General features: G+C 47.6%; 1 protein-coding gene across 1 annotated transcript in view; it reads right to left on the minus strand.

Moving 5' to 3' along the window:
- Positions 1-462: 462 nt before the first annotated feature.
- The window catches only part of LOC119182396 (ditrans,polycis-undecaprenyl-diphosphate synthase ((2E,6E)-farnesyl-diphosphate specific)-like), a 30,940-nt gene continuing 7,273 nt past the window's right edge, over positions 463-24,129 (minus strand). The window contains exons 2-7 of the mRNA XM_075874790.1: positions 12,457-12,701; positions 12,126-12,268; positions 9,416-9,538; positions 7,727-7,831; positions 5,740-5,962; positions 463-1,023 (exon numbers count right to left, since the gene is read on the minus strand). Of these exons, the coding sequence (XP_075730905.1) occupies positions 868-1,023; positions 5,740-5,962; positions 7,727-7,831; positions 9,416-9,538; positions 12,126-12,268; positions 12,457-12,701 (995 nt within the window). The 3' untranslated portion in view covers positions 463-867. The remainder of the gene's footprint in view (positions 1,024-5,739; positions 5,963-7,726; positions 7,832-9,415; positions 9,539-12,125; positions 12,269-12,456; positions 12,702-24,129) is intronic.

Consider the following 24,129-nt stretch of genomic DNA (forward strand, 5'->3'; position numbering starts at 1 on the left):
CAAGACGTTGAGTTTTGCTGGCATAAAATTGTACATTCTCCAACCGTATACTATTAGCAGTGTTTAAACCTGTCTGTTACGTAAATCACGATGGCAGTACTCTTGACAACGTACAAAACATGCGTTGCGTGAATATCACCTGCTTTGCGTTGGCAAACATATCGTGACGAGATGCCTTTTACGGGAGTAAAAAGTTTCCGCTACTTTTTTTTTATTTCTAGAAGCACTCAATCTCGCAGATAGGTCCACTGATTGTGTTAATTTTGTTCGGTTTGCCTTTATTTGCGCAACCACTTCAATTGCTGAAGCTTCACAAGCAACCGTTTAGATGAGGGCTACCTTCTAACACTGTTATTAATTAAGAATCCACAAACGACGACAGCGCCAACCGATGAACACTGCAACAAAACCCAAGGACCACAGCCTTCTGAACATTGCTGATCAAAAAGCAAATAGTACGCGTATCTGAGGCCCAACACCACTACGTAAGTGTTAGGTAGTGTGTTCTTTTAATAGAAAATACATAGATACGTAATTATATAGACAATAGTGCTTTTACGCTATTGTCTTTTGTCAATGCGTTGCAGCGCTATTTTACGCTGCGACGGAATGCACAGAAAAAGCCCTCTGCAGACGATAGGGCGTTGCCACCTGGCAGTGGTCCGGGGTTCGGCACAAGCTCCGGCAGAAGAATATTGTCGTTCGACGAGATTTGCAGTGTAGCACGCAGATAAGAGGTCATTTTTCCCCTTTTTCTCGAAGGAGTTCTGCCGATGTCCTTGTTTATTGGTCAAATATAAAAAAAAATGTGGAGCCGCTTCGCTGCATGTAAATTCCAACAGTTCGATGTGCTATATTACTTTATTCTTACATCACACCGTTGTGGAGGCCGGCGAGCCGTTCCATGTTGAGGATGTTGGCAGCGTGGACCTGCCGCAGCAACTTGCGCTGACGTATGACTTGCTCGGGGTCCGATCTGCCGCTTCCATAAGATGTCCTCTTAGCGTGCTTCTCCTTGACAGCCTGAAAAATGTGGAGGAGGGTGAAGCGTTAAAGGCAGCTGTGAGAGTACATTTATTAAACCGAGGCATTCTTTGCCTTCTTTTCTTTTCGGCCGATCTCTGTCCTGTGTAGACAATGACTTTGTTGACTTTCATGAACAGCGCTTAGACGGCACGTAGAATAGCGGCGTCAAAACAGGGCGCTTACTAACAACCACTAGTTTATTTCGGCGTACGCGAGTGTGCTCAATCATGAGAGCAAATAACTTTTTGAATTAAAATAACAAGTATTGCAGGGCAAGCTACGCAGGCGTCTGGTAACAGGGTTGCTGGCTCTTCTTGAATTTTAGTGTACGCCAAGAAGCAAACATTCAGATACTTCTTTGCCCTGCTGCTCTGTGTGTATATGGGGCTTGAGCAGTAAAACTTCTTGTCATCACGAAGCTTCATGGTAAATGGCGAGACCACAGAAAATATGCTTCGTCCTACAAATAGGTCGATTGCAACTTTCCTAATACTAATTTACCAAGAAAGTTACCTGGACGTATCTTTCAAATGGAGGCGGGAAAGAAAAGCCTCTAAGCTATCTTGGACGTGGTTGTCGTGCTTCTTTATTCGTGTCTGAGAAGTTGTTATTGCCAGAAACTTGTCTAAGCTATCGTGACTTTTTATGTCATGTTCAAGTTTTATTCAACGACGATGTTCGTTTACAGAAAAGTGCGTACAGGATTGGTAATACACACAAGGAGCCCAAAAGTTAGAAACTGTCAGGGGGGCTCCCGTACATGATGTTAACGGGAGAAGAAACAAAATATACAACATTCAGTTGTTACGGTATCTTCAGTAAGAAAGAAAAGCACAGTGCCAAAAAAACGAAAGTAGAAAATACATATATGTTTAGCAAGGCACGAAAGAAAACTCTGAAGAACAAACAAACGAAAGTTATAATACAGAACGTAAGGACAATATAACATGCAGCAATTGTTATCACAACATTAAAAAGCAGTTGCTAAGATGAAGACAGCGATTGCAAAAAAATATTTCTTTATTGGTTTTTGAATGCATGTTCTGTGGTTGATGATTTTATAACGTAAGAAAGGCAATTCCTCAGCTTGAGTCCCGTAAATGTGGTAGCGAACTTGCCGTAGTTTGTGCGAACATTAGGCGGAAGGCGGTTATCGAGCTCAGAAAACCTAGTAATATTATTCTTTACAAGGCTTTCCATGACAATTCCATCTATATGCACATTACCGCGAAAACGCCTATACATCACAACTGATAACTTCAGCTGAAAGAGGTGATAAAAAGGGTGTATATTTAAATTCTGATAAAGTGGCGTTGCATTGGTTAAGAAATGGCTGAAAGTCATGAGTCGAAGTGCCTGATTCTGTAGGCGTTGTAGTTGGTTGAGGTGGGTCAAATATGTGTTACCCCAGGTTGATATGCAATGAGATAAATGGCTGTGAATATGTGCGTGATAAAGGGAGTGGATTGTGTGTGGCTGAAAATATGAACCAGTTTTGAATATGGCGCGTATTCTAGAGGCTATCTTGTGAATGAGTGATTGTGCGTGAAGATTGAATTTCATATGCCGGTCAAGAACCACACCGAGAAACGTTGTACTGTCGGACATAGGAATTAAATGGTCGTCCAGACGCACAAATATACATTTTGAAAGTACAGTCGGGAAGGAATGAAGAACTATAAAAACGGATTTTGACGGATTAATTCTTAACATGTTCATTTGACACTAGGAACTAATATTATGTGGATCCACGTTAATGTTTCGTTTTAGCTCATCTACATTATTTGCATAAGTAAAAATGGTCGTGTCGTATGCATATAAGATACAGTCTTTTGCGGTCGAAACATTAGGTAGATCGTTAATAAATAGCAAAAAGAGCAGCGGGCCAAAGATCGAGCCCCGAGGAACAGCTTGATTTACTTTCTTAGCTGCTGAAAATTTACCGTCAATCTGAACAACTTGAGTGCGATTGCCCAGATATCTACATATAAATTGAAGTGCAGGGCCAGTTATGCCATACGATTCAAGTTTATGTATAAGGACTTTGTTGTTAATTGTGTCTAAACTTTTCGTTAAATGTATGAATACGCCACCAACTACGAAGCCTTGGTCGATTGCCCCTTTTATTTTATCGGTGAGGATTAGAAGCGCAAGCTCAGTGGAATAGCCAGGCCGAAAGCCGTACTGTTTAGATGTCAACAGATTAAACTTTGTCAAGCAGAATATTAATCTTGTATGCATAGGACGCTCGATCATATTGCTCAAAAATGGAAGAATACGAATGGGCTTATAATTACTCAGAAGTTCGCAATCACCTTTTTTGTGAACAGGTGTGATTCTACCAACATTTAGGGAATCGGGAAATATGCCTGCTTTAAACACCTTATTGACAATATCTGCAATGACAAGAGATAGCTTACTAGAGACTAACTTGATATGAGATGGATGAACAAAGTCAAGACTAGGTCCCGTGGACCTGAGCGAAGTTAAAACGCGAAGAAGTTCCTGTGCACTGGGAAGTCGCAAGAAGAGAGAATAAGGCTTGCGAGGTAATGTTGGTAATGGGGGATTACTCAGAGATTCACAGGTACTGCTAAAATACACCTTGAACGCATTGGCGATATCAGTTGGATGTCTGTATGTTTCTGTTTTAGTTCTAATTTTTGTTATCTGCTCACGACATTTATTATTTAAGACTTTATTCGTGACCTAACAGTTGTGCCTCGTATCATTGCCATTATCGAATTTTTTTCTGAAAATATTCTCGTTTTGCACATTTAAGTGCGGCTGCAGGTAGTAATCATCTCATAATGTAGCTATATCGAATAAAGAAATACGAGCACCGAAAGAAAATTTGAGGAGGTATATCTGCACTGCCAGTTACCGGCTTAACACACTCCTCCATCCCAAGTTGAGTGTAACTAACTGCGGTCACCTACAGCGGACCTCTTCGCCTTTCTTCTATCCTTTTCCTCTATTCGGACTGACAAGACACTAGCCCAACAAGAAGCATACATAATCTTCATCCTCGTAGCGCAGTGTCATTCTTCGTATAGGTAGGCTTCCTTAGCTTCTCACTCATTTTGAAAATATTTAAGGTGACATGCTTAAATCCCTCACTAAACTTGAAATTTGACCATCAGCTGCGACTGATTTACAGCGTGGCAGCTCTGGCTAGTTGGTATATCATGACGATAGTTACATAGTTATACAGCGTCGGGTGTGAGTGACTCAATTAATCATCATCATTACATATGGCGTCACCATTCAACTTCGTCATGGTGTCGCATATCGCAAAGGTTTCTTTCGTCATCATGGCATCACAAATTATGGTGTGACTTCATGTTTCGTAATGGCCACATGATGCCGTTACGAGGTGATTCAGGGCAAATGACACACGTTTCTTTGCGATCAGGCATACAGCATATACCTACGTATTCGTTTCGAAGAAGAAAACCACAAAAAAAAATTGCCCGCAGCTTCCCTCGGGGGAACACTGAGGAGGATGCGGAGCATATAATTGGTTAACGGGGTGTTAAAGTGCGACTTACTTGGGTCGATGGCTAAATTGGTTAATGTGGTTGTGAAATGGGGTGTTAAATTGCGACTTACTTGGGTCGCTGGCTAAATTGGTTAACGTGGTTGTAGGAGGGGTGTTAAATGAGTGAACACGTACGACACGTATGCGAAAGGGCGGTGTTTATTTATTGCGACAAACTTTGAGGACGATGGCTTTTAGATGCCACTTTGGCCGGCGCTGGTCGAAGGGACGTCGATCATTGTGACCTCGGACGTCGACGCGCCGTACAAACCAACCGACGAGCGGCAACTGAGCGAGCGAGCACCGACCTTGAGTATATATACAGCGCGACGTCGCATGCACTGTCAGCTGTCGAATGTTCGAGAAGGGGGAGAAGCGCAACGGCGCATGCGCGCGCGTAAGCTGCCGATGTTCTCGAAGCGCGACGGCGCATGCGCGCGCGTCAGCTGCCGATGTTCTCAAAGCGTGACGGCGCATGCGCGCTACATTATACAGCTAGCGAATGTTCGTGAAGAGGAGAAGCGCACGCGGTGTGTAGAGGAGGAAGCGTGCACAGATGGTGGAGGAGTGAAGCGCGCGCGGTGTGTAGAGGTGGAAGGGATGCACAGATGGTGGAAGAAGGAGGAGGAAGCTTGCGGACGGCGCCGCACTACAAGCCTCGAGTATTAGATGCTCCGCATCTAAAAAGCATTGAAACTGCACAATGGCTGATAAGGCTCCTGCAAAGAAAGGCAGCATCCAATCACGCGTTCCCGGCGAAGATTAGGTTGAAGTTGCTTCGCACTACACACGCGGGCTTCGAATCTCCGCGCTTGCGTTTCCCGCTGTCGTATATGAAAGGGAGACCCGTTGGGTAACTCATTCAGTTCAATCAGCACGGAAATCAAAGACACCAAGAGCACAGCAAGAAAACAACGCGCAGCGAAAGGAACAAATTCGTATTTGTGAAGATGGTCGTGAAACAGCTTCGCTGGACATTCACTTTTTGGGATGACCGTCAATCTTTAGAGAAGTAAAAACCTAATAAAATACGAATCAGGATGACATGGATCATGCATCGAAGCCCACCATATACATACCTGGCGGCTTACATTTCCAGAATACATTTCCTTTTCCACGGAAACCCATATCTGAGAATGGGCCGCAGTTTTCGAAAACAACAAAGCACATACCTCTATGGCGGGCCAGTTCAGCTGGAACTCGATCAAGGCTCGCAACCAGTCGCCGAAGCCCACGGCGGGCCACTTCTTGGAGCCCAGGTGGAAGTGGGCGTAGTTGCACTGCAGTACCTCGAAGTCGCTGAAGCGCTGGTCTCCCGCCGAGCGCAGAAGCAGCTCGGCCGGCGGACACTCGGTCAGAGAAACGTACTCGTCCAGGAACGCGGCGGTCAGGTCCCTGAGAACATGCCATTTGTTTGGCGTAGATTGCGACTGCATGTTGCTGCCCAACACTGTCCACGACACTCCCGCTCGACACTTCGCTATAGACCACCGCGGGCTCTTATTGTGGTTGTCTAGTGGTCATGATGCTCGATTGCAGACTCGAAGATCGCGGGATTTCCGATGCAAGTGAAAAGGCTGGATGTCTGTTTGCTTAGATTTGGGTGCACGTTAGAGAGCGCCAGCTGGTCGTAATTCCCAGGGGCCTCTACTGTGGCGCCCCTCATAATCATGTTGTGGCTTCGGGAAGTGAAACTTCAACAGTTATTATTATTATTATTATTATTGTTATTATTATTATTATCATTATTGCAAGTGCATGTGTCGCGACGTAAAAGTAACGGGAAAGTGCTCCAGCGTAACACAATAATTAAAACGTTAACTGTTTACGGGGTTAGCCAGGCTGTAACCAGAAACATTTTTCGTGGTGGGAAGGAAGAGGGGGAGAGTGGCATTTTTGCATGTCTACGCGCGTTTCTTGCCCATATATGCGTGAGGCTTTGCATGTACATACAATACATCTGCATTGCACAAAGGGCGGTGAACGCCGCTAAACCACCCCTCTGGCCTGTGGGGAACATCAGAGCACCAAACCAGACGTTCACAAGGACGAGGTACGCGAAATGTTTCGGTGAAGGTGCGGTTTCGCGCTTGAATGTAGCCAAAAGCCACGTGCCATCTCGACGAATATCAAGTTTTTTTTAAAAAGCTTCTAGGGTTCTGACTGTCCACCCCAAGAAACGCCGTCAGAGACTGCTGGAGTACTAAAATAACATTTATCAGTTTAAACATACATAAACGGTTATGAAAAATAAGAGCAATACTTCAAGCCTCTAAGCTTAGCCACGGTGGGGAGCACACCTCGTGCACGAACACTATCCGCGGAAGTCTGTCGGCCACTTTTTCATGGCAGCCTATGATACGTTCTTATAGGCTCTTACTGACAACTGGAAAGTGCGCACTAACGTTGCATTATGCCCCGTGTCGTGTTCAGTGGGGTCGAGTGGTTTTATCTAGGGTGATTATCACAAACCTCTGAATGCCCGTTTCTCTGATTTCACGGGGCCATGAAACGACACTCCAATATTAGAAAAACAAGATGGCTTGCGAGGCAGCTACTTACAATATATGATCGGCGATCCGATAATTTTTATTTTTTATGAGAATAGTATTAGTAATATTTTTGGGCTTTACGTCCAAAAGCCATGAAATGATTATGAAACGCGTACTAAGCGAATTAGCAAATTGTATACGCTTTGCTAATGCGCTTAGTACGCGTTATGTACAAAGGGTAAACGTAAGGCGCAAGGCTCGCCTTTGTACAGCGTAAATTTGCGTTAAGGTTCGTATTCTACAATAGGGTACGACACTTATGTTAACGTGGGTTACATTAACGACCCTTTGAACCCTATAGGGCGGTTAATCGGTTGTACTTCAAGTTTCTTAATTTTAATAGAGTAGTACTGTCAAAGTATGGGGTATTTTTTCCTCGAGGTTGAACGCAAGCACGCCTGCTGCGCCAATGCGCACGTCATGCGCATGTCATGAGCACGACAGTCACTGATCCCTCCTTCGAAGAAAAATACCGAGAGCGCGAGCACGAGTATTTTTTTATTCGCATAGTCGAATGGCTGTCGTGCATCGGTCATCTGGGCGAGGCTTGTCAAGATTTCTTAATGTGTGTACGACTGTAGCTTTGAACGAATTTGTGATTACTTACTCGGTGTACATGAGTCCCTCTTTAACGGCCGTGGCCAAGTGCTGAGCCATCCGGGACATCTGGTACGTGGTATTGTAGGCGGCGCACGACATTTGTGTTTTGAGGCTGAGTGAAACAGAGAAACGAAAAAAGCCAATTAAAATGATCTACTCACGGTATTATTAACCTGTTCGCCCGCTGATGTGAAGAATGCTGATCCGAGTGTTAGGTTTTAGGCAGGAGTGCGGTGACAGTATCCAACAGTGAAAGCACGCACGCTCACACGCACACACACGCACGCACAAATAAAACTAACGAAGTTTGCACTAAGTCGCGCAAAGTTTGAAACAGCAGAACTTTACTACTCTGAATACCAATCTGGTTGATTGATTCTATAATAGCTTGTTTCAAGCCCTTAACCAGGTGACACTAGATTGCTTCTACATTGATTCTCGGCGCGGAGGTGTTCGAGTTAAACCACGGGCACTCACACACATAACGCGGATGTCCAAACTCCAGGAACACAAATTCGCGCTGGAACCAAGCGTTGGCACTTCATATATGTACGGGCACGTCCTCGTTTGGCGAAGGGGTTCTATCGTTTCGGAATCTTCTTCTGCCAGCCACCATTTCCTTCCCCGCTTCCTAGCAATCTCCCATTGTGAGTACTGGGGTCTTTGGATCAGTGACATCGCTTCGCGGTCATTTGTTGGGCTAAATGTTCCTTTTGCAATGAAGAAGTTTTAAAATTTTTAGTGCGCCAGTGGTGAGGAGTGGGAGCGACGCAACCTCCGTAAAACACAGCAGTTCGATGATAGCTTCATGGTAGGGCTCACGGCGCATAGTCGACAGCCCACCAAAATTGCATCCAGCTTAAACAACTTAGCTATTGAAAGTTTTACGACCCATATTAACTTGTCTTGAATGAAAGCGAAGGTCGTCTTAATATTCTTCCACACCGAATGCATGAATTCCTTGTCCCGATTGCTTTTTACACCTCAAGTGGTTTTAGGATGCCTCCGGAATCGTCCCAGCTTTGACCAAGAGGCGATGTGTTGTGATGGCGTCATTACGTAACGTCACAAAGTTTTGCGACATGTGGCGTCTTATTAACATATTGTGACGCATTTTTTTTCACATTGTCATACTTCGCATCAATTGCGTCAACGTCGCCGATGATGAAGGTTTTGCCGCTGAGGAGGCCTCAAAACATCTGGGTTTACTAACAAAAATTGCAGATGAGCAGTTTCTGAGAGGGAAACAAATTGAATGTCGTCTGCAAGGCGCAAAAGTCTTCTGGCTAGATAGGGGCGGGGGGAGGGGAGGGAGGCTGTAGAAATGTAAAATACGGCCGTTAATTAGTAATGAGTTCCCTAAGTACGCGATGGAGTAAACCGGTCAGTTTGATGACGTCGATTTCATGACTAGAATAAGGAAGAAGCTGTCGCACAATCAAAGACATTGGCTGGCTGCTTTCGCGTGATTCCAATCTGTTAAAATAGGTATGACCGAAAGTGTTACAGTGAGGCAAATACTTCGCTGGTTCTCTGTGGCAATGTTACGCGGAATCCGTGAAACAACGAAAGCGAACAGATCCGAGCAAGTGACACGAGGGACCTATACAACTCCGCTATAAATGTTAGCCAGAGGATGTAGAAACCTCTGGAGCGCTCTTGAACGTACAGGCAAGTGCGATGACGTCAAACTTACCTCTTCTCACGTATGCTCGACGTGGCGATCTCAGAGCGAGCCAGACTAGCGCGCAGTTCCTCGGGTAGCCGCTCGAGGTCGCCGCAAGCGCAGGACTGCATTCCCATGGCGCGGAACGCGTCCCTGATTGAGAAAGAAGATAGCGCGATTACCGGGCTCAGACAAGAGAACTTAACCACACCAGAATATTGCTGTCAGATGACGTTCAGAACATGTAAGTAAGAATGATGCTTAAAAAGGTAATAATTATATTTTACGTCTCAGCGTAATGATCTGATGATGAGGAGCACTGTTATTTAAGCCTCCGAATGTTTTTACCATTTGGGTTCTTTCAGCGTGTAGCTATATCCATAGGTGTGTGTACGGGCAAGGCGGAAAGGGGTGGGGCACCTTTGCCAGTGCTCTAAGAGGGGGGTTGGTGCAAAGCCTGCCTCCATACATCGGATTAATAGGGAGGGGGGAGCGTAGTCTGCCCCTTAAATAGAGCTGATAGAAAGATGATCGTTGTGACGAACCTTCGCCTCAACTTTCATGAAGGGGAGCCCTGCAACGCCTATGCCTATATCTAAATGCATGATCCTCTAGCATTTCATCATCTTTATCATCATCTTCATTGTTATCATCATTCACTGCCTGACTACTCCCACACATGGCAAATGCCTCGTCCATGTTCTGCCAGTCAACCCGGTCCTGTGCTTTCTGCATGCTTCCACGTTATACCTGGAAACTTATTAATCTTATCTGCCTACCTAGTTTTCTTTGTCCCCCTCACGCACTTGTCTTCTTTAGAAATTCAGTAAGTTACCCTTAATGACCATCGGTTATCCTACCTACGCGCTACTTGTTCAGCCCATGTTAATTACTTCTTGATTTCAACTATGATGTCCTTAACACCCAATTGGTCCCTGACCCATTCTGCTCTCTTCCTGCCTCTTAAGGTTACACCTAAAATTTTACATTTCATTGCTCTCTGCGTCGTCTTTGATTTATGTTAAACCCTGTTTCTAAGCGTAAAGATCTCTGCTCCGTAGGTCAGTACTGGTAAGATGCAGCTGTTACGTTCCTCTTGAGGGTTAGTGGTATACCATTCGGGGTGTGAGAATGCGTGCCGAATGTGCTTTACCCCGTCCTTATTCTTCAAACACTTTTACGACGAAAGTTAAATAACTAGCATTTCACCTCCATAGTGATGCGGCCGCCGTGGCTTTGATTCGATCCCACCATTTTCTGGCCGGATATTGAACACTGTAACTACTAGACCGCCACGCTGGGTGAACGCATGTGGAACACATTAGGACTAAACCCATGGTTTTATAGCTAACAGATAAGGCTTTATGAGCTGCTATGATTTAGGGCGTCGGTTCAATTCCCCATCGAGCCTCACCACAGTGGTCTAGTGGCTAAGGTACTCGGCTGCTGACTCGCAGGTCACGGGATCAGATCCCGGCTGTGGCGGCTGCATTTTCGATGGAGGCGGAAATGTTGTAGGCCCGTGTACTCAGATTTAAGTGCACGTTAAAGAACCCCAGGCGGTCGAAATTTCCAGAGCCCTCTACAAAGCGTCTCTCATAATCATTTAGTGGTTTTGGGACGTTAAACCCCACAAATCAATCAATCAATTCCCCATCAAAGCTTATCCGCATTTCGATGCAGGCAAAATACGAGGACATTTATGCGCTAAATTAGGTGCAAGCGAAGGAAACTCCTTATGGTTAACACTATCACCCGGTGTCTCCCACAGCTTGTTGCTTCATACTCGTGCGTGGTGTTGCACGCAAGAGAGCAGAATATTTACACTTTGCCTCATTAGAAAAGAACGCCGGCTGCGCACAAATTGCACTCAAATGCAGCTGGGAAGGCGCGCGAAGCTAGATCCGCCGGCTACCTACAACATTCTTAACCTTAACCATAAGGCGCGCGAAAGAAAAAAAAACGGGAAGTACAGTGCATGTGCGGGCCAGTTGGCAAGCTCTTCAAACTGTTATAGCACGAACTTTAGCAACGGCGGACAAAAGAATACGACACACAAGTTTTGTGTGTCACACCCTCTTTTCTGCCGTCCCTGATGGTCGCGCTATGACAGTTTCACTGGAAATATAGGCAGAGATATTCGCGAAGTACGTTACATAAGCCGCACTTATTTCGACAAAACTGAAGCGTTTTTGCAGTATCGTTTTCATTGTCAGTTAGGGATAGCTCTTAAATAACCAACAAAATCATACGAGGGCGGCAATTTGTATATGTTCTAAGTGAAAATGAAGTGTTTATTTGAGCTATTTACTGATAGAAAGGGTGGAAGTGGATCTGCAATGATGTTAGTTTTCTCGGGGTCTCTTTGTATTATTTATAGTATCTTCCAGAAAAGCTCTTACATTCGCGTTTCATACATGACCAAGCCTGCCGCAGGTATTCAAACAAGCTGCTTTCTCTCACAGACGCCTAATTATTGCATCATCGTGGCAGGTTTTCCTTAAAATTTCGCAGTACTCTATTTTCGAAGAAGAACAAGCAAAAAGCGATGAACTCGGCAATGTCCCGCCCAACATGAGTGGGACGTCCCATTTCGTTCTACCTTTCTACGCTGTCGACTTTTCTATAGACAAGCGCTTTACTAACAAATCATACGGGAGCACAATGTCGCATACAAAGTATGTACAGCGCTCAATAGCAAGCGCCAGCGAATCGACATTTTAATTGAATCCCCACTCACACATTGTCCACGATGTCGACGTGTATCTGATTAGCCTGATTCAGCGCGGAGGTCATGTCGAACGAGTTGCGGCTGAAGTTCCGCACGCTGAACATGAACACGCTCAGCACCTCCACCCCGGCTCGGAACCACCACTCGCGCACCTGGAAAAGAGAAACGCACTGAATTTACTAACAAAGATGGATCCTCTGCACTCACACTAATGAGAACTCTAGTGCTGTGCACGTGATTGTTGCTTTACAAGTATTAGTACCTAGCAGGATCATTGATCGTTCGATTGCTTTTTTTATATTGTGGTGAAGAGTCGAGCTCGTCTCGGACGCCCACCTACCTTGGCGTACTTGTGCGCCCCAACAGCATACACCCGGCGCAGGTCGGTGCTGGTGTCCCTGGAAAAGCGCCTGTGGCCATCGGGCACCAGGCACACGTGCCCAGGCACCACTCCCAGTGACACGACCCACACAGCCGCCCTCTGGCACCTGGCCACCAGGTAACTCCACAACGGACTCCCCTCGTGCTCTAGCAATTCTTCGGCCGATGGGATGGTGATGTCGTCCTTCCTCACGCCCTGAGTTCCTGGAGGAGGGAGAGGGGGATCGTTGTTTTATCGGAAAGAAAAAGAGAGACGTACGTTCATTGCCACATAAAAACTAAGAGGTCCACCCGTATCAATTTTCAGACCGGCTACTCAGCGTTGCGAACAGGGGAGGACCGAGAGAGAGCGGAGAGAAAGTATTAATGGTGAGCGTGAAGATGCCGACGAAAACACGCCTTGAATGTTCAAAAGCTTTTTACAGTCTCTTGTCTACTTTCGTCTCGTGCATTAATTTGTTCCTCACTTTCGGAATACCGTGTGCTCAGATTTGGGCGCACGTTAAAGAACCCTGCCTCCACTGCAGCGTCTCTCGGAATGATATGGTTGCTTTGGGACGTTAAGCCCTACATATAAATCAATAGCTTTCGGAATATTGCGCTGGCTGAGGTCCCGACAGAATTTATATGAGCCATGCTGTGCTCAGTAGAGGCTTTGATGTCTGGAATCCACGGTAACGCAGGTGGACATCATCAGCTGGTATGCGCCACAGAAATTGCGTGAATAATACAATACACAGCTTCCACTATGGAGGAATATTGCAACAGTTACACCAACAAATGGCGTCAGCGTTGCCATAGTCACACCACTGCTACGTTATAAGCTTCACAAAGAGAATTCCCTAAAGAGCTGTCATACAACATATCTGAAGAACTTGCGAGACATAAAAATGCATTCACAACAGCGTTGGGTAGTAGTCATTAGTCAATTACCTGTCCGATATTGGCCTTGTATGAAGGCTCTAATGTAGTACCTCACAAAGGAAAGCCTTTGTATGCGTGATAGCCCAACTGTAAATAGTTCTATCTGGTTAACTCGGACACTATAGATGTATTTATATAATTTATTTTATATTTTTCTTCTCTCTCTTCTGATGTATTTTAGTCCCTTCCCTCATCCCTACGCAGAGCAGCATGCCAGCGGTATATCGACGCCGGCAAAAATGAGTTTTTATAATAAAGCGTCTTTTCGTCTCCCTCTCGATGATCCTGATGAAGGGAAGGCCACGAGCGTTGGTGCTTTATCAGGGTCATCGAAGTGGAGCTGGTTAATTTTTGACAGGAAACCCTTTTATAACAGAGTCCACCGCAGCTCCACTGAAATATTTCGGTCAAGATATGACGTAGTAAAAGGCACACGAACAGACAGCAAAGAAATAAACACGAGAAAATATTCGTATCTGGGAATCAAACTTACGACCCCCCGCTCCCTAATGCTATAGTGAGCTAGAATAACCTATCAGCGAAAACCAGTTGCCGGCGAACACGAACAACTCGACCACAGTCTTGAATTCAACCTATAGAAAAGAGAAAAGGAATGTCCTGCATCAACTATTATCCTGCTTCGCCAAACATTAGTCACCGATTACTTTGTTATTCCTAGCTGTTATGTTAGCCTTTCAAAAGCCCCCTCCGGATTTCTAAAATCTAGATGAGAGCCGACAGATGGAAACAACGCAGTGGGATTATAAGGGTTAACAGTGGAAGTGCCTCAGACTGGCTGGCCGACGTTTCAATAGGGGGACCTATTTTTTTCAAAGGCGCCGTGTCATCCTTGGCGTGTAAAGGGGTTAGTGGTGACGACAACTCCTGGTCTGAAGCCAGTCTGAAGCACTTCCACTGTTAACCCTGATTATCCAACTATAGATTACTAGAATGTTAAAAGTCAGAGATCCCTCATTGTTGTGTTCTTTACTAGCTGCATGGTTTGGTCCAAGTAAGTTGTGTATATTCTGAAAATTTTTCAATAACTCATTTCAAGTGATCCATAAATGCTGTGTTTAGTTGTACGATACGGGCATTGCGCTTAACAAACATGTTTAGTTGATGCCCCATGCATTACCATCAGATCGAATAGCAATAAGCATTCACGTGGGTAAACGTCCCCGCACACTAATGCACACAGGTAGACGGGTATTCAGAGTTTGACACAACGTGCTTACATTCGCGCACGCAGGACCAAGCATAAAAAAGCCCAAATGCACGCTTGCAAAAAATACGCGCGAAAACGATAACACGTGTAAGAGCATAAATGATCACGCACTGAACTTAGCAGACAAGCAATTTCGACTTGCCGTGGTGTCATTAAGCATTGTGGTACGTGCAACGCTGTGTAAGCACGAGCTTTCGAGCTCGACTACCACCCTCTGCGGCTAAATTTTCAGGGACGAAATGCAAAAATAAGGTATCTGTGTTTTCATGGTTTGATTTTTATTAACAAAAAAATTAAAAATGCGCAGGTACCATGTACATTGGGAATCGATGATATGCGAAGCACGAATGCAGAAGGTTGATATCTCCTTTTAAAATTAACACAACCTTACGAGGCGGAGGCAAATTGTGCCGTACATGACTTCCATGTCATGATTATCATGTTTGGACATGTCATTTACCTTCTTCATTAATTCCTGTCACGTGATACGAAATTCGGTACATGTAGAGCTAGCGAAACGGCCACGAGTGCGTCATAAGCGTGGCGTGTAGTCATGTTCTTACGTGACACGCATCTCATAATTATCATGTTTGCACCAGTCGCATGCCTTCTTTATTTATTCACGTCCTGTAATACCAACTTTGGTACATGTGTGACGAGGTTTATTAGTCGATAACGACAACGGCAAGACAGCGTGAAGAACCGTCCAGCAGAGATCAGCACAGCAGCGAGCCGAAGCACGAGCCAAGAGAGCCGGGCGTTGGCGATGCTGCTCGCCGCAGGCACATCTTCACAATCGCCCCCGCTGAAAAAGGAGTCATCCTGGCGACTTAAGAAGTTTCAGGCAGAGGCTCATGGTATGGTTTCAGTCGAGAAACATGGACGATGTCACGTGCACGCCGGCGCATGTCGTTCGATCTGGAAACTGGTTCAATTAGGAAATTGACTGGAGAGGTTTTCTCCAAAACGGTGTAAGGCCCCTCGTACCGGGGGACAAGTTTCGAGGAGAGTCCCGGTGTTTGGTGTGGAATTGCGAGCCACACAAGAGACCCTGGGGCATAGCTGGGATCTGAAAGGGCGGTGCTACGGTGTTCTTTCTGGCGTTGCTGCTCTTTTGAGGTGAACGCACGGGCGAGCTGGCGGCACTCTTCGGCTTGTCGAGAAGCATCGGAGACAGGTGGGCACTCGGAAGCATCAGGACGGTAGGTTAGTAGGGTGTCGATTGTATGGGAAGGCTCGCGTCCATAGAGAAGAAGGAAAGGTGAGAATCCCGTGGTGGTTTAAACTGCAGTGTTATATGCGAATGTGACGTATGGGAGAACACGGTCCCAGTTGCTATGATCAGATGCCACGTACATTGAGAGCATATCACCCAGCGTGCGGTTGAACCGTTCCGTTAGCTCGTTAGTCTGCGGGTGGTATGCTGTCGTTTTCCGATGAATGACGTGGCATTCCGAAATCAGAGTTTCGACGACCTCGGAGAGGAAAGCGCGGCCTCTGTCACTAAGGAGCTCTCGAGGTGGACCAGTCGAAGGATAAAGCGACGTAAAATGAAAGAGGCGACATCCTGAGCAGTAGCGCTCGGCAAAGCGGCTGTTTCGGCGTAGTGTGTCAGGTGGTCAACTGCCACTATAATCCACCGATTACCATTTGATGTCAATGGAAGGGGGCCGTAGAAGTCAACGCCGACGCGATCAAATGGCTTGGCAGGGCAAGGAAGTGGCTGCAATGCTCCAGTAGCACGTGGCAGTGTTGGTTTGCGTCGCTGACAGTCAGGACAGCACTGCACGAATTTGCGTACAAAATTGTACATGCCGCGCCAGTAATAGCGATGGCGAAGGCGTTCATATGTTTTGAACACTCCGGCGTGGCCGCATTGCGGATCGTCGTGAAGAGAGGCGCATACTTGCGATCGTAAAGTGCGTGGAACGACCAGCAGCCACCGGCGGCAATCGGGAGTGTAGTTGCGTCGATGAAGGAGTTGATCGCGGATGGCGAAATGGATAGCTTGACGTCGGAGGGATCGAGATACTGGAAGGTTGGGCGTGCCAGATAGATATTCGATGAGAGATGCGATCCACGGGTCACGACGTTGTTCGGTGGCAATCGAGTCGAGATTTAGCGATGACAAGGTCTCGAGGCGAGTGTTTCCGCACGTCGGATCTGGTGATAAAGGTGAGTGGGACAGGGCATCAGCGTCAGAGTGTTTGCGTCCGCAGCGGTATACGACGCGAATGTCGTACTCCTGGACGCGGAGTGCCCATCGCGCAAGGCGGCCAGAAGGGTCTTTCAAAGTGGAGAGCCAGCAAAGCGCGTGGTGATCAGTTACTAGATCGAACGGGCGGCCGTATAAGTATGGCCGGAATTTTCCAAGCACCCACACCAGAGCCAAACACTCTTTTTCTGTCACGCTGTAATTAGTTTCGGCTTTCGTCAGAGTGTGGCTAGCGTAGGCTACAACGTATTCTGAATAGCCGGGCTTTCGTTGAGCGAGGACAGCGCCTAGCCCGACGCCGCTGGCGTCGGTGTGCACTTCGGTAGGAGCCGTCGGGTCGAAGTGGCGAAGAATAGGTGGGGAGGTGAGCAGACGGCGTAGAGTAGTGAAGGCAACGTCACATGCAGGGGACCAGGAGGAGAGGTTCACGTCACCGCGAAGAAGCTGGGTTAATGGCGACATGATAGATGCAAAATTGCGAACAAAGCGCCGGAAATACGAGCATAGGCCTACGAAACTGCGAAGTTCTTTCATGGACGTCGGCCTTGGAAATTCTGCGACTGCTCGAAGTTTTGCCGGGTCAGGTAATACGCCGTGTTTGGACACGATGTGGCCTAGTATGACGAGCTCGCGTGCAGCGAAGCGGCATTTTTTCAGGTTAAGCTGCAGGCCAGCGTTGGTCAGGCAAGTCAAAACGTGCCTGAGGCGAAGGAGGTGCGTAGGAAAATCATGGGAGAAAACCACGACATCGTCGAGGAAACAGAGGCACATATTCCACTTGAGGCCACGTAGCGTATTATCCATAAGACGTTCAAACGTGGCAGGCGCGTTACAAAGCCCAAAGGGCATAACGTTAAACTCGTATAGTCCATCTGGTGTAATAAATGCCGTTTTTTGGCGATCGGCTTCAGCCATTGGGACTTGCCAATAGCCAGACCGCAAATCTAGCGACGAGAAAAATTCCGCTCCGTGAAGGGTGTCGATGGCGTCATCACTGCGCGGCAAAGGATAGACGTCCTTGCGGGTTATCTTGTTCAAACGACGATAGTCCACGCAAAATCGGATAGATCCGTCTTTCTTACGCACGAGGACGACAGGAGACGCCCAGAGACTGTAAGATGGTCGAATGACGTCTCTACGAAGCATATCTTCGACTTGATTGTTGATGACGCGGCGCTGTTCAGCGAAGACACGGTATGGTCTCTGACGCAGTGGCTGGTGTAGGCCGGTGTCAACATGATGTTTGACTTGGGACGTGCGGCCCAGTTGAGTCTGCGACACATCGAAAGAACTCCTGAACTCTTGCAGAAGATCCAGCAGGTCGGCATGTTCGGTGGGAGTGAGAGTGTCGGCAATGGCGCTAGAAAACGTATCCTTGGACGACTCCTCGAGTGCCGACAGTGTTTTTGGGTGGTCGCAGTAGTCATCCGGGACATCAACCAAAGCCAGAGGGTCGAGATCCTGCACGCGGCCGAGACATTCCCCCGCAAGCAAAGTGACAGGTGTGGAAAGCGGATTGCTTACGAACATATTGCTTCTTCCGGCGGCAATGTCAATTGTTGCGAAAGGCAGTGGCAGAGCTCGACGACTCTTGAAGATATCGGAAGGCATAAAAAGGCATGTAGCGTCAGTGTAGGCGTTGCATGAAACGGGAACAAGGGCAAAGTTTCCAGGTGGAATATCGGTATCTTCATGAACGAGCAACTTCGCCGGCTGATGAAGAGCGTCAAGTAATAGGACATCACACAAGGGTGAAAACTCAACTTCGGCGCGAGCGCAGTCGATGACGGCATTATGGCGGGATAGGAAGTCCCACCCGAGGATGACGTCATGTGAACAGACAGCAAGAACAATAAATTCCACGATGTAAAGATTGCCTTCGATGGACACTCTTGCAGTGCAGGCTGCGAGAGGCGTTACTTGCTGTGCGCTTGCGGTGTGGAGCGACAGTCCCGAAAGCGGCGTCGTGACTTTGCGCAATAAACGGCAGAGATTAGCGGCAATAACAGAAACAGCTGCGCCGGTGTCCACAAGGGCGAAAGTACAATAACCTTAAACAGTTACTGCGATCACGTTAGCAGGAGAGGGGCAAGGGCTTAGACAGTTCGAAAACGGCGCAGTTCTTGCCTCTTGAACTGCGGTGATTAGTTTTCCTGTTCGGAAGGTCCGGGCCGGCGACGCATGGGGGAGGGCGATCGCCGACGAGGAGACGGTGCACGCTGCGGCTGGAAGTCAAGGTGGTCAGTAGGGGCATAGCGAGGTGACGAGACCGGCCCGTATTGGTCGAAGGGTTGGCTGCCGGGTCGCGACGACCGGGCATAGTTGCCGAACGTCTGAGGTTGACGGCGGCAGTAGCGGGCAACGTGTCTGGGAGTGAAGCAGGCGTAGCAAATCGGTCGGTTATCGGGAGTCCTCCATGGATTGGCGACTGGTGGTGCCGCCCAAGGTGTAGTATAAGCAGCCGGGTGTGCGCGCTGTGAGCGCGTGGTGTAGGGCGGTTGCGGAAGCCTACGCACAGAGTCTGCATATGTGAGCGGGGTGGCTATGGGCTGCATCTCTTGCGAACAGGCGACAGGAGGAGCCACAGGCTGCGCTGCATACGTTAGGGGCGCGGCCACAGGCTGAATCGCTGGCAGATAGGCTACAGGGGCACCTACCGGCTGTGCGACACGCGGGCGGTGGTCACGGCTAGATAGAGGCGGCTCGTAGTGCGCAAGGGGAACAGCTTGTGCAACCTCTTCCGATATAGCAATGCGAAGCGGGGCGGGTAGACGGGTGGTGGTCTCGTGAGCAAAAGGCACTAGAGAAAGTTGGCGGGCGACTTCCTCACGGACGAAGGCTCGGACTTGCTGAAGCAATGGTGAATTGTCAGGCATGGTGTCGAAACTGGACAGCGACTAACCACCACGCTGAGGTTGTCGATTCAGAGAGCGTTGCTTCTTCAACTCGTCGTAGCTCTGACATAAGCTGACGACTTCAGAAACTGTGCTCGGATTTCTAGCCAAGAGCATTTGAAATGCGCCATCGTCGATGTCCTTCAGGATGTGTTTGACCTTGTCCGACTCGGGCATGGTGTCATTCGCCCGTCGACAAAGGTCGACGACATCCTCAATATAGCTGGTGAAATTTTCGCCAGTCTGCTGAGAGCGGACGCGCAAGCGCTGTTCTGCCCGCTGCTTGCGGACAGCCGGCCGACCAAACACTTCAGCACATGACGTCTTGAAGACGCTCCATGTGGGGATGTTGTGTTTGTGGTTGTTAAACCACAATTCTGCGACGCCGGTGAGATAAAATATGACATGGCCGAGCTTGTCGGCTTCAACTCACTTGTTATTGGCGCTCACCAGCTCGTAGTGCTCAAGCCAGTCTTCCACGTCGGTTCCATCCGCACCGCTAAAGACCTTCGGGTCCCGTAGCCTAGGATGGCCGGGGCAGTTGAACTGGGGCGACGATGCCGATGGGTTGGCGTTGTCAGTCATGACGGGCGGTAGGGTGCGGCTTCGCAGTTCCAGGGTGCAGCGACGGGGATGAACAGCACTCTTTACCAAATGTGACGAGGTTTATTAGTCGATAACGACAACGGCAAGACAGCGTGAAGAACCGTCCAGCAGAGATCAGCACAGCAGCGAGCCGAAGCACGAGCCAAGAGAGCCGGGCGTTGGCGATGCTGCTCGCCGCAGGCACATCTCCTTCTTCATACATGTGAAACTAGCGAAACAGCCGCGAGTGCATAATGAGCGTGGCATGTAGTCATGTTGTTACATGACCCGCATTTCATGATTGTCATGTTTGCACCAGTCACATACCCTCGTCATCCATTCATGTCCCGTAAAACCAAATTAGGTGTGTGTGAAGCTAGCGAAATGGCGCCGAGGGCATCATAAAGTCTCAATATACTCCGACGTAACGTTGACGAGCATGCACGCTCGGAGACGTGACGCTAGCACTGTATAGTCTGACGCCAGGCGCGACCTGTGCGACCAGCGTCCGTTGGCGCGATGCAGCGGCATCCGCGCCAACGACGTTACCCAGACAGCACCGCGTATGCCTCTCTTCGTGACGCAGACACAGAACACCTACCAGTTTCTTACATGTTTTTACATGACACGCATCTCATGATTACCACGTTTGCACCAGTCACATACCTTCCTCATCCATTCACGTCCCGTAAAACCAAATTAGGTGTATGTGAAGCTAGCGAAATGGCGCCGAGGGCATCATAAAGTCTCAATATACTCCGACGTAACGTTGACGAGCATGCACGCTCGGAGACGTGACGCTAGCACTGCATAGTCTGACGCCAGGCGCGACCTGTGCGACCAGTGTCCGTTGGCGCGATGCAGCGGCAACCGTGCCAACGACGTTACCCAGACAGCACCGCGTATGCCTCTCTTCGTGACGCAGACACATAACACCTACCAGTTTCTTACATGTTCTTACAAGACACGCATCTCATGATTACCACGTTTGCACCAGTCACATACCTTCGTCATCCATTCACGTCCCGTAATACCAACTTTAGTACATGCGAAGCTAGCGAAACGGCCGCGAGCGCATCATGAGTGTGGCATGTAGTCATGTTGTTACATGACACACATGTTATGATTTTCATGTTAGGGTCTGTTGCTTGTGTTCCCTATGCAGTCATGTTATACCACACTGGTTTTGCAACATGTCAAGTGAACGAAACCACCGCACCAGCCGAAGAGACTCGCTGAACTCTCTCGCCCTCCAGGCGTCACCGCTGGCGCTACCACTCTACCAACCATGATAATGATAGTGGTGATGGATGGATGGATGGATGGATGGATATGGCTGTACCCTTCAGATCGGGCGGTGGCTAGCGCCACCAAGCCGTAATACTTAATGAACTCAAAACTATATTTTTTCCTTAAAAAGTGAGTTTGAGGATTCGTACTTTGCAGTGAAGAGTTTAATTTTCACTCGTGCCTTGACTTTAGCCACCAATCAGATAACCTCCTTCTAGTTAAGTCTACTTGCTTAAAGTCTATCTTGCCCTCCCGGTCCCTAAACCCCAGTGCTTTGAAAAACTCTGCGCCATCATCCTGAACTATAGGGTGAAGCCCTTTACAGAACATTATCAAGTGTTCGGCAGTTTCTTCTTCCTCTCCACACGTACTGCATACCGTGTCTACCCCTTCGTATTTGGCCCGATATGTCTTGGTTCGCAGTACTCCCGTCCTTGCCTCAAACAGTAGAGAACTACCCCGAGTATTATCATAGATCCTTTCCTTGGCAATTTCCTGCTTAAAAGTTTGATAGATCTCTAGTGCGGACTTCTTAATCATGCCCATTTTCCACATGTCAGTCTCCGTTTCCTTCACTTTCTTCTTAACCGATAGTTCTTTTTGGTTTGGCCACCTGCTGTTTCCTAAGTATTTACCAGTCAACTTCCTGGTTCGCTTCCTCCATTTTGTATCGACATTCTTCATGCACAAGTAGCTGAAAACCTTCCTAGCCCAACGCTCCTCCTTCATTTCTCTCAATCACTTCTCAAATTTTATCTTGCTGCTAGCTTCCCTGCCCTCAAATGATGTCCATCCCATATCACCTTGTATTCCCTGATTTGGTGTATTCCCGTGAGCTCCTAAAGCAAGCCTACCTATTCCACGTTGCTTAATTTCTAATCTTGCTTGAACTTCTGATATCATGCACAAGACCACATTGCCGAACGTCAGCCCAGGAACCATGACCCCTTTCCATATTCCTCGCACAACATCATACCTATTGTAATTCCACAGTGCCCTATTTTTCATCACTGCTGCATTCCTGTTACCTTTAGTCGTCACGTATATTTCGTATTCCCTCAAGTACTCGGTCCCATTGCTTATCCATACGCCCAGATATTTGTATTTATCTGTTATCTCTAGCGTGACGTCCTGTATCCTAAGCTCACTACCTTCGTTGTCATTGAAAATCATGACTGCTGATTTTTCCTTACTGAATCTAAAATCTAACCTATCTCCCTCATTGCCGCAGATGTCCATCAATCTCTGCAAATTTTCCTTGTTGTTGGCCATTAGCACTATATCATCTGCGTACATTAATGCTGGTAGTGCCTGATCAATAAGTTTTCCTTGTTTGACTAAAGAGAGGTTGAAGCCCAGCCCACTTCCCTCTAATTTTGCCTCTAATCCTTGTAGGTACATCATGAATAATAAGGGTGACAGGGGGCACCCTTGCCTAAGCCCCCCTTTTACCTCTGCAGGCTTAGATACCTGTTTTTCCCACTTTATAACTACCTTGTTATATTTATAGATACCCTTTAAAAGATTAGTGACTACATGTTCCACGCCTAGTGTGTCCAGTATTCCCCACAATTCCTCTTGAACCACGCTATCGTACGCTCCCTTGATATCCAAGAATGCTAGCCACAGGGGCCTGTGTTCCTTTTCTGCTATTTCGATGCACTGCGTCAGTGAGAACAGATTGTCTTCACCGCTCGCGAACACAACGCCACCTACCGCTCAATAGTTGTCGCCCCCGGCTGTGGCGGCTGCATTTCCGATGGAGGCGGAAATGTTGTCGGCCCGTGTACTCAGATTTGGGTGCACGTTAAAGAACCCCAGGTGGTCTAAATTTCCGGAGTCCTCCACTACGGCGTCTCTCATAATCATATGGTGCTTTTGGGAAGTTAAACCCCACAAATCAATCAATCATCACTAGTTGTCACCCCCGAAATACGGCTTCCGTGTGAGACACGTGCGCCACGTAGCGCAAACAACTTTACAGGAGGTGTCAGCACCCTCACACATGCTGGGAAGCCTAGTCAAGCTTTGCTCAGCTTCTACTTTTAATGCTGTCTTCTTCGTGAAATAATAAATATTTGAGCTTGAATGAAATGAAAAACGTGAGAAGGTGAGACACGTTAGAGCCGGGCCCGTTTCGGTGGAACAGTGCCTACAGTTCTCGACTGCTGATTAGAAGGTCCCGGGTTTGATCCTGGCTGTGGTGGTTGCATTTCGATACAGGCGAAATGGTAGAGGCCCGTGTACTGCGTGATGCCAGGGTACCATGAAGAACACCACCAACACTATCATCATCATCATCATCATCATCAGCAGCAGCAGCAGCAGCCGCAGCAGTCCCATGTTCCGCCAATCAACGTGGTCTTGTGCTTTCCGCTGCCACGTTATACCTGCGAACATTTGGCAGTGAAGCTCCTTATGGCGTGGGTCGGGCGTCTCCAGTAAGTAGCAACAACCTCTCGTTTTAGTCCTTGGAATATCCGCTAGATGGCGGTA

The sequence above is a fragment of the Rhipicephalus microplus genome, chromosome 10, assembly GCF_043290135.1.
Source record: "Rhipicephalus microplus isolate Deutch F79 chromosome 10, USDA_Rmic, whole genome shotgun sequence".
NCBI classification, from domain to species: Eukaryota; Metazoa; Arthropoda; class Arachnida; order Ixodida; family Ixodidae; genus Rhipicephalus; species Rhipicephalus microplus.